Below are 11,556 nucleotides of genomic sequence, written 5' to 3'. Positions count from 1 at the left end.
TCTGCGAAAAAATACAAAAAATGAATTTTCATTTGCAACTTTAAATATGAGCAACAGATATTAAGAGAAAATATAAATTAAATTACACCACACATATACAGTTGGTGAGCATGCTTATGTAAAAATGGCGACAAGTTTATTTCATGGATTTAGAGGTATGTTTTAAAGTTTTTGTTACAGCTATTTAATTGTAATACAGTTCCTTTTCATTATATTTAAAGTTCTTAAACATTATTGTATAAACACCATTAGCCGTTATGTATTGTATATTTGTTTATCTTATTTCTCACTGATGATTACCATAATATTATGAAATTTCATAATCTTCAAATTATATAACGTGTCTTCAATATAGAACAATGATGTACATTAATTTCGAAATAATTATATAGAAAAGCAGGGACCGCTGAAGTTTACCATTGCCTTATCCACTATCTCTTTTATCAGCTGTACCTGTGAAATTTAGTGCTGAGAGTAGCACACAACATTGGCTGTATTGCAAGGAGCACTCTGTACGTGAAAAGAATGCTTGTAAGCCTCCTAATCGTACTGTTTTCGTCGTAAATGTTCCGTCGTATTGCACAGAGGTAATGGAAAATACATTTTATTACTGTTGATTAATTATAGTCGGTAGTTTGTAAATGTATTGTAGGGAGACATTTCTTAGTAGTGTAATATTCCATGACTACACTATATATAATTGCTCAGGAGAATTGATGTTCTGTAGGCCTACATAACCACGCCAACATCCGTCCCACAAATTAGTCACCTCTCTACCACGTAAGAACGGCTTGCCTATAAGACTAATGCTCTTTTGAACACATGAAAAATTGTATAAAATAATATTCGACTGATCTCGACCTCACATATTGCAAAATACTTAATAGTTGTTATGTTGTGTTTAGGGAGCACAACATACAGAATATTATTTTCTTTGTGTTCTCCTCAAATTACCATGGACATAAGTTTCGTGCTGATTAGTTTCAGCTTTAAATGGGTCAAAGTTAGTTTAATTTCTTATGTTAATAAACTGTATAGTCGCCCTTGGTAGCGTAGTCGGTATAGCACTGGCCTCTTATGCTCAAGGTTGCGGGTTCGATCCCAGCCGAGGTCGATGGCATTTAAGTGTGTTTAAATGCGACAGGCTCATGTCAGTAGATTTACTGATATGTAAAAGAACTCCTGCGGGACAAAATTCCAACACATCGGCGATGTTGATATAACTTCTGCAGTTGCGAGCGTCGTTAAATAAACCATAATTTAATTTTAAACTGTATATTACTTGATTAATGTGTTCCATAACAATTTCACATAATTAGAAGCATAACAGAAGAATCTAATTTAATTAAATTTGAGCTTCCAATTATGTACATGCTTATTCTCTTTCATTTTTTCAGGAATCTTTTAAACAAATATTTGGAAAATTTGGTTCAGTAACTTCTGTATACTTTCATCAGAAACCATCAGCAGGTCCGCCACAACATGAGGAATCAGAGTTCTTTCATACACATCCACGAATAAAGGTAATAGTAAAGAATTAACTTCCTTAGGTTAGGTGTAAGAAATTGTTTCTGTAGTTTTGTACTGACTTTTATTCTTTATCATACATATACATAATATGTGGGACTCACATCACCAGCAGATAGGAGACAACAAAATAAAAAGAAAACTTTATATTAACATGCATCCTATTGTACCATGTTTCCGAGTTATTCCAATTCTGTTGCAGTAATGGTAGAGATGTTTCCCCTAACAGGAGATGCTTAAAATGACCACTCGAGACTTGAATGCAAACATACAGTCATCGTCTTGTAGAATCCCGCACTCCTTCAAATGTACCAGGTGTCTGTCGGATTTGTTGGCAGCCATATTGTGTCTGCTGACAAAGTATGTCAACAGTGGGAATGGTTTCTGAGTAAACAAGTTTTTTAAAATGGCCCAACAGATAAAAATCGATTGGATTTACGTCTGGGGAATGCGCAGGCCATTTGTTAGGAAATGTTACTTTCGGCAAGTCCATACATTTAATACATATATCTGCCATTTTCTTGTTTGAATAATCTGTAATCGATCTTGTCACATCTTATCGCACAACACTGTACCAACTGCTCTTGTTAAGCATACAATCTGGAATGGCCCACAACAGCTCATGTGATACAGAGTATGGTGTGGCTGGATGTGCACAGGCGGCAATCGAACTCCAAACAGTGTCTGCTTGTGTGCCTTCACTTTATAGCAAACCTCGCCTCCTCACCACTTCCCAACATCCACTAGTACAAATACCTAATGATAACTCGGAAACGAGGTACAGTGGACCCATGTTCATGTAGTAGAGACCGATTATTTAGTCCTGACAGCTCAGCGACGCGAAAGAGGGGAATAGGAGTAGTGGGGAGAGTTCCGGAGTAGAGATAAGGGCGAGCAGTCAGTAAAGGAATGCAGTACAGCTTAATTATAATAGAAACATACCGCTCTATCGCACGCATGACATCCGATCGCTCTGACGGCACGCGAGAGACTAACCCAAACACCCCTTGGCGAAACTAAATGGACTCACTTGACCCAGGCGCACATCACTGAGGACTGTCAGGACTAAATAATCGTACTGTAGATGCACCTATCAAATAAATGAATATGTTGCATAGAACTGGAACATTTAATTTATAATTGTTTCTTTTTAGTTGCTTTATAAAGTTTGTTATTCATATTTTTGTTGATCTACAGGGATTCAAGGTTGCATATGTAGTATTTGAACACTCAAAAGCGGTTCATAAGATTTTAAATTCAAACAAGGATATGGAACCTCTGATACTGAACACCGAGGCATCACCCATTACATGTGGATTACAAAGTACGTTTAATATTTAATTAATAATTTTCTTTGGAAATAAAGGTAACGATAAAACTGTTTTATATTCAAATTACTGTCATAAAGTAGACCACTCATCCCAAATACACTTCTGCTTTTGGAGTAATTTGCTGTGCACTAATCACATTGTGTGTTACTTAAATAGCTCAATTTGGTAGTAAACATAGCATAATCTGGGAATTAAAAGTATAAATTGGATTATAGGGAATCTAATTTCTGTATTGTGTTTGGTTTTTCACAGAATGGTGTCAAGAATACAATAAGAGAATTCCAGATATCAGTCTCCTGCGGAAAGATATTGATACTTTTATGGAAAAATTTGACAAAGAGGCTAGCAGGAAAGCTGTAAGTGAAAAGGAAGCAATGGAAGAAGATGAAGAGGGTTGGATAACAGTAACTAAAAGGTAAACTATATTAAGCAGCCACTGTAATACCTATATACAGAGCAATCAGATGAATGTGGACAGGAGCAACGGTGTTGTCACTGTGCACTGCTGACGCACTGGCGGCAGGGCAAAGGCGAAATGCACATGTTCATCCTAGCTTGTGTCAAGGTTAATGAATCAGTCTCCATGTGACTGGTGAGTGACATGTGCATTTAAAGTGAAAGTGTGAATAAGTTTAAACTGTATAATGGCTAATCAAATGTTTAGTACTGAACAACATATATATATATATATATATATATATATATATATATATATATATATATATATATATTTATATTTATATTTATAATTCATATGTGTTAACCATGAAATCGAATAGGTCCAATAGGCCTATATGAGTACATAAATAAAATAAAAAATTAACAAATTTCTTTTTAAAACACTCACTGGGATAATGATATCTTTGAACTTAAATATTACTCAAGATTTCAATGATATCCAAGGAGAAATCGCTTGTACTTACACATAAAGAGTCCTATGTGAATTAGTTATTTGCGATCTTGCCTTGAGGTATTTCATAAGTGAGAAAGTTTTTCACTTAGATATGTTGTCACGAACATGACCAAATATTTCAGAGAAACAGTCTGCAGTATTTGGAGCCATTTTGTAACTTCTGCTCCCCAAAGGCTATGAATTTTTCCTTTTAAGTCAAATATTTCATCGCTAAGAGGACTGGAGATCTATCAATTGAAGTTCTACATGAGTAGCCATATTATTCTTTTGAATAATTTTGATTTTTCTGATTAATTCCACATTGTATTTAAAAGGGTTATACACCATGAAATACGAGAAGACCTATCAGGTCTCTAACATATTATAATGGATATTTAGAAACACTATTTATTCCGGCGTGTACTACAAAGTTTGAATTGAAAACAGAACCTCAGGGACATTCGTGTTCACGAGCACATTTTAACTCGCATGACGAGAGCACCAGATGTCATTAAAGAAGCACCATGAGCACCAGGTTGAGAATTCCTGCTATAGATGAATGTCCTAATTTGAAAAATTGCTAATCTACTCACTTGTGAATGTGAATCACACAGTACCACAAACTCACTGAACAGCATCTCACTGCCAACTGAGTAACCCATAGGAGAGTGATTGCTCACACATGCACATTAAGGATCCCCTGACTGTCTCCAGATACCCAAAATGGTTGGATTCTTTTTAAATAAACCCCATATTAAATCAGTATAATTATTAACAGCAAAATGTCATTATTTTGATATATTCCTCAAAGTGCATTTTGTTAACATTTGAAATAATATACTGAAGAACTTAATTTGTTTCATATTATAGGGGAAGAAATCCTGGATTTGCACGTAAGGAAAGTGTTGAAAAAAAAATAATGGGCAAAGAAAAGCAACGAAGATCTAAAAAAGAACTCCAAAACTTCTACAGATTTCAGATACGAGAGTCCAAGATGAAGCGTAAGTATTAAATGAATTTATGTAAATTTTATATGCATAATTTTTGCACTACAGTGGAATTACAACAGATATTTAACTAACAAAATATGTTCCCTTATATTGTCACAAAGACACATCAGTTGATTATTAGAAAGTCGACTAGTTAAACATTACCATGTAATCAAAGGTGGATTTGAAGCTTTAGCACCATGTGGAGGAGTCATTTTCATTGAGGGGATTACTTTTCATAATTTTTTAATAGGTGACTAAATGAAAATCGCAGTGCAGGGGTGTGACCCATTTTAGTTGTCTATCCCTTTTTAATTTGTTTATAAAAGTTCCTATAAATTACCATAGGATATGTAGAGGGTACAAATAAACTAGTTTTACATGCTGTTTGAGATTGCAGAGTAGACAAAATGGACAAATTTTCATTATATTATACATATGAGCTGAAAAGTCATTTTCCAATTGACTGAAAGCACTATTTTTTTTATCAAGTTACACTAATCAAAATAATGAATGCTGTACATTAGCTTAAATTAGAATTATACACATATATTCTTATATGAAGTCTCGCCATCTTCATTGAATAATCAATGACTATAAGTAGCCATACAGTAAATATCTATTAATTTTATAAAAATTCGTTCCGGCACTGGAAATTGAATGCGGGACCTCTCAGCTGTGCATGCTGAGCACTCTTTCCATCTGAGTCATACCGGGACACGATCCACGGTACCAGCTGAACTCCTCTCTTTGTATTATCAATAGCCTACTACCTGCATTTAAGACATTCAAGCCATGTTTGCAGAAGCGCATATTTAAATGACTTTATGGCCATTTTCAACAACAGTTGATGAATAGCCTACTGTTAACATTGACTATATACATATATATTCTTATATGAGGTCTCGCCATCTTCAATGAATAATCAATGACTATAAGTAGCCATACTGTAAATATCTATTAATTTTAGAAAAATTCGTTCTGGCATCGGGAATCGAATGTGGAACCTCTCAGCTGTGCACGCTGAGCACTCTTTCCATCTGAGCCATACCGGGACACGATCCACAGTGCCAGCCAAACTCCTCATTGTATGGCTCAGATGGAAATGAATGAGGAAAGCATCATTCGTGAGATAAAAAGATGTTTTTTTTTTAAGTTTTATATTTATTAACCATCTTGAGCCTCTTACTTCACAAGATGCTATTACTGTAATAATAATTAATTCGTTTTATATCTCATATTAACCTGAATCATGCAAGTGAAGTGGGTAGGCATTGGATACATACATTATACCTCATTGATTTAGTTCATCATTGGAAGAGCAATACTTAATAAAATGCCCTCTTTTTTTTGCCGAATACACATGCAGTACCTTTTGAAGGTTTCGTATGCAATATGACCGAGCATGACAGTGATAAACTTGCAGACACTGGAAATTAATTTTCTTTGTGGTTGAGAATTTTTCAGTTGCTGTGTGTAAAGCAATGTTACATAACTCCATAAAAAAATATTGTTAAGTACATGCCAGTTGATTGGTTGATTGTTCTGGTTCTCCCAATCAATTGTCCAGCAAAGATAGTGTTTAGATGATTGTAAACAGGTTCAAGTATGAATGAACAGTTTCCTGCTTTACCTCCAATGACATATATCTTCACATAATAGAAGGAGAACATCCTATAAGAAGTTCCTATGTTGCCTTCTTGCAAGAAGACTATCAAAGAAATAAGATCTGATAATGCAATCATTAAAATTTCACACCATAAGTGTACCCCCTTGCTGTACCTGGAATGCTGCTTCTCTCACCGAGTGTGAATTATTGACAGTCCTTTAGTGCATGTTATGGCAATCAATGGCACCGTTGCTGTGCAATATTTTGTTAATGATCAGCACCATTGCAACTACTTGGACGCATTTCTATCTCAAGGACGACTCGTAAACAGAATTCTACTCATCTCTCGTAATGTTGTGAAAATGATAGTGGAGTGTACATGGTACAGATGATATTTGCCAAGCAGAACATGAACTCTTGTTAAAGTATTGAATGATATTCCTCGAACTGCAGTGAGGATGATGGAGGACATAGTTCGATATAGTAATGCTATCTTCATGCGCACCTGTGTTTCTTAGTAGGATGCTGAGACCTTAGAACTGTTTCCAGTAGTTTTCAGAGTCTTGAGACATGTCGAAATGTAGCAATGTCAGACCTCTCCACTGTGGGAATTTCCTGTGATACAGTCATCAGGCCAGTAGCGGACGGTGGGTTTGAAAGTTGAGGAGGCCAAGACGTGAATGATGAGAATATAAAAATATAAGGCCTGTGACGTACCTCACTACCAAGCACAGAAGTTATAGATTTTAAGAAATTAAAATTAGGTTTTCCAATTTATGTTTTAGGATTTTAAATCTTATGTTTAGGAATTTATATGATTTTACGGGAAAAAAATAAAAATAAACAACATACTGTTAATATATTACAATGGCATGGTAAAGATTGCCTCTCTTTGGGGCACTCTAAGTCCTAACCTACGAATTAGGTCTTTTTAGGTCATATTACATTTAAGAATGTTACTCTTTGCTACATAAAACGAACAAGAAAAACAATATTTCGAGAGTAAGGAGATAGCAACAAAATTGATTCGAACCTAAGAATCCGGGGCTTGCTCATTACTATTACATAGCCTAATTTTACAGCAAATTAACTGGACATTCCTCTTTCTTCGCAAACCGATCAAATAGGTCACAATATACTGAATAACTGCTATTACAGGAAGCTAGAGACAAATCTGCATTTGTTTCTAAACTCTCGATATATTTAAAATAATGTATAAGTAAATACATCTCGTAACATAAAAGAATAAAATGACAAGAACACCCGCAAACAAGAGAAAACTAACAACATGTCACTCAATTTTCTAAAACCAGAAGAGAGAAAGAGAGAGAGCTTCCCAATACAGCTGAAACCGGCCGTAACTATAAGCAGTACAGTTGTCAGCGGTGGGTAGGACGTCTCCAAATCAGCTCCCCTCGCGCGTTCTAGTCAAGTTTAAACACTCCTCTAACTAGCTATCTTATTGGTTGAACTGCTGTTGTCATGGTTACTGGGGAGCAGAGTAATGTAGCTGACTCCTCTCTCCCTCTCTCGCATAGACACTGCAGGCTGCTGGATGTCGACTATACAGGTTACAGCGCTATCTGTTATTTTTCATTACGAATTATTTGTACTATCCACAGTATAGCGAGCGGGCATCACCAACTGGATGTGGTCGACTTCACGAAACTTACATCTTAGTCGTAGTGGATAGCAAAATTAATATAAAAGGAAAAATGTTCGTTATTTGCTGTAACTTGTCTGTGATCCTAATTCAGCTGAAATTATTACTGCCGTATTGTGTTCTGGTAAAATATTAGGGGAGGATCGGCCTCCCTTGCCTCCCCTGAAAATCCGCGCTGCATCAGGCACGATCTGTTTTCTGCCTCATTTCCCCATACTACTCTTCATTAAATATTAATTCTCAATGAACAAATGCATACACTGTAAGCAAGCCTGCACCCCTAATGAAACTTCACTATGATTACCCCCGTATTTATGATATAATGAGAAGATATGCACAGAATATTCCAAGGAACCATATGGAAATGAGACCTTGTATGTGAAATAACGGTTTTTTATGTTTGTGCCGAAAATCGAACCCGAGACCCTTTGCACAATAACCATCACTCTAATCTGGCAAATCCTTATTCTTCTTCTTCCACATATTTACTGCATCACAAAACCCAGTTTTGAATTCATGACTCTTAACGAAGTCATTAAGGGTTAAACATACACAAAACTTAACCTACTCAGTCCAACTTAACCTAACTATATAAACTAATAGAAGATATGTAGGCTACAAAATCTAACCGAACTATATAAATCAGTGGAACGGATACATACAAAATCTAACTTAGCGACATAAATCAATGAAAAAAGATATGTACAGAACCTAATCTAACTATATAAATTAATGGATCAGTTATGTACTGTACAAAACCTAACCTAATTTCACCAGCAGTATCATTAACTATTTAATAAAATGTTATATATCTGAACTGACTGAAATAATCTAAACTATCGGCAACAAAAACTAGAAACTGAAATAAAACTACTTTAAATATATATTTTCTTTCTCGCGCTATCAATTAGGCTCCCAATTCAAATCACGAGCATTGTAATTTGTAGGTTATACGTCATTAATTTGTTACTGTTTGTTCACTTGTTTTGAAAGGCATTGTGGGACTTGTTACCAACCAAATTGTAACTCTACACTTTGTTGGCGTAAAGTGACACTTTGTGAAGTGCACTTCTTCAATCGTCTATGAATACCACTAATATGAAAGAGCCACTTTCATCAAAAGTGTCACTTTGCAAAGTGGTGATATAAAGTGTCGACTATGAATACCAGCCTTAGACTAGTGACAAAGAATAAACATTCGTTCGAATCCCCATGAGGGAAGTAATTTTATCACATTTCGGCCATTGTATGGGACTGGTGCCTACTTAGCATCGTGATGAATTTGGGGAGCTAAAGTGACCAGCGAAATAGAGTTCAAAGCCAGATATAGCAGCTGAGAGGATCATTATGCTAACCATATGTTACTCCCTTTCTAGTTGGATAATCGTTCACCTCTGCTGAAGTATGTGGACATGAGGCCATCAATTGGCTTTGTCCTTGTCCCTCTATGGGCTGTTGCTATAGATTATTATTATTATTGTTGTTATTGTAGTACATGTTTGCGAACAAGAAGTAGGAAAATAACCATTTACAGGTTTGAGTCTGTATAAAATATGCCATAATAGAAATTACATAGTGATTCTTAGAGAGATATGGGCTCACCAGGAAAAGTCACGAGTGGATAGATGGTAATGGCGAGGTTTACATGACACTCGATACTAAAAAATTGCTTAATTTACCTCCTTAAAGCCATACATACATTAAAGCACGTGGGTCCAACATTTGCTGTGTAGGACAAGGTGCGGTGCTAGTGCACATTCCCAGTTTTCTGTCTGTCCCTCACCTATCAACTCGCTGCGACTACTTCTCCTGACGTACTCATAGTAGCATAGCTTCCTTAGGAAGACAAGTAAAGTCAGGGATCCATTCTATATTCAGACACATAAAAGAATCCTCTGCATGATAGAGGACTCTAGAAAGAATTTACTGGTCATTACTTGCTGTCAAATATTGAATATAGTACAACAGACTCAGATTAGTGGCTGAAGTATATTAACCTGTATGTTTTCTCTTTTCCACAGATCTAGTCAATTTAAGGAAGAAATTTGACGAGGATAAGAAGAAACTGGCACTATTGAAGCAGTCAAGAAGGTTTAAGCCATTCTGAATGTGTAATTTATAAGAGAATTTATTACACAAATGGAACATTTTTTACCAATAAAGTTTTGTACATACAGTTCATAGTAGCAATTATTTTATCAAAACCATGAATCCAGAGGTATACATATAAAGTAAATCTAGGCAAATTGAATTTCTACCTGTGGGGATACATAAAAATTAGTGCTATAGATCCATAAAAATAATTTAATCGATTAACCGAGCTTTGATCGATTTGAAGAAACTTTTAATATACTGTCATACACAATTATTGTTAAATTTAATTTGTGTTCGGTGATAAACGTAAGTATAAAATGTTGTATATATGTGTATACTGTATCGTTACATTACAAAACAATACTATTTTAGTTATTTACTAACATATATTTATCATGTAGGTTTATAATTTGTGTTAATTTCTCTGAGTATTTTTGAGACAAACAAAAAAAAGTATGAAGATTCACCTAGTTAATATTGCTTCATCCATGATTTTAAACGTGAATGCATTCACATGCTCTGAATTAAGTGCTGTTCTACATTTAGTAACAATATTTCCTGCATCACTAAACACGAAAAAACTTTTTTTCTGTCAAGCACTTCTCCACGATCGTTCAGTTTGAATCCAAACATTTCACCGAGTTTACCTCTCAAATTCTCATATGACATAATGGAGTTTTCACTTTTGACAGACCACAGATGTCTGATTTTTTTTTCTGTAGAAAACTAAACACACAAGCTTCATCTACAAACTCAATAAAGAAACTACAGCAGTGCAGCGGTGAAAATCAGCAGCCTGGCCCCTATTGTAATCAGGTTACAACATTTTAGAAAGAGAAGAAAATAGTTACTCTGTCACTTCCACACAGTAGCCATGGTTAAGGGATGAGGGGGAGATTCCAGGAAAAGTATGTATTTCATATGGTACGATGTAATACTTCATATGCTAGTAAGACGAGTTGACAAGAAGGTGGAAGTTTTCTTGGAAAACTATAAAATGTAATAAAGGTTTCGCATTGTGTTTCAACTTTCAATAGGGGTGACCAAGTCACTGTCATATCTCCATCTCTTTGTGAAGTGTTTGTGCAACGATTTGCCCTATGCCACCTGCTACTTGCAGTTACAAAATAACAGTATTATTGTGCTTTGAAGTAAGCAGTTTTTGAGAGACAAATGTTGTCGGAATATTTATTCTGAGTTTGCATTAACAAAATAAAAATTAATTTCAAGTACAACCGATTAATTTTAATTTACTCGATTATTCAATTAAATATTTTTGATTGATTAATAGATTAAATCCCACAACACTAATAAAAATATAATTTATGATGTTGCTCATACTGCACAAGTAGTGGTCGTAGAGAATATATTGCCATTTTCGAGCAGTACAATAATTTCTGTCCCACAATTTGCAACATTTCACTGAAGTTAGTGACCATAAATTTGAAATC

At 35.1% G+C, this 11,556-nt stretch overlaps 1 protein-coding gene across 2 annotated transcripts; it reads left to right on the top strand.

Moving 5' to 3' along the window:
• The first annotated feature begins 7 nt into the window (after window positions 1–7).
• LOC138713421 (ribosomal RNA-processing protein 7 homolog A) lies at window positions 8–10,190 on the top strand. 2 transcript variants are annotated; one of them, XM_069845512.1, is made up of 7 exons: window positions 8–155; window positions 448–587; window positions 1,398–1,523; window positions 2,725–2,851; window positions 3,111–3,273; window positions 4,621–4,751; window positions 10,033–10,190. In XM_069845512.1, exons 1-7 carry the CDS (start codon window positions 125–127, stop codon window positions 10,116–10,118), a joined length of 804 nt encoding a protein of 267 aa, XP_069701613.1. In that variant the 5' UTR covers window positions 8–124; the 3' UTR covers window positions 10,119–10,190. The 2 variants fall into 2 exon arrangements, with proteins under 2 accessions (XP_069701613.1, XP_069701614.1); XM_069845513.1 differs by lacking the exon at window positions 448–587 and having other exon boundaries at window positions 104–155.
• Window positions 10,191–11,556: the final 1,366 nt, after the last annotated feature.

This window comes from Periplaneta americana, chromosome 14 (genome assembly GCF_040183065.1).
Source record: "Periplaneta americana isolate PAMFEO1 chromosome 14, P.americana_PAMFEO1_priV1, whole genome shotgun sequence".
Classification (NCBI taxonomy): domain Eukaryota; kingdom Metazoa; phylum Arthropoda; class Insecta; order Blattodea; family Blattidae; genus Periplaneta; species Periplaneta americana.
The sequence above is the reverse complement of the archived record's forward strand: the minus strand, read 5'-3'. Positions and strand labels throughout refer to the sequence as shown.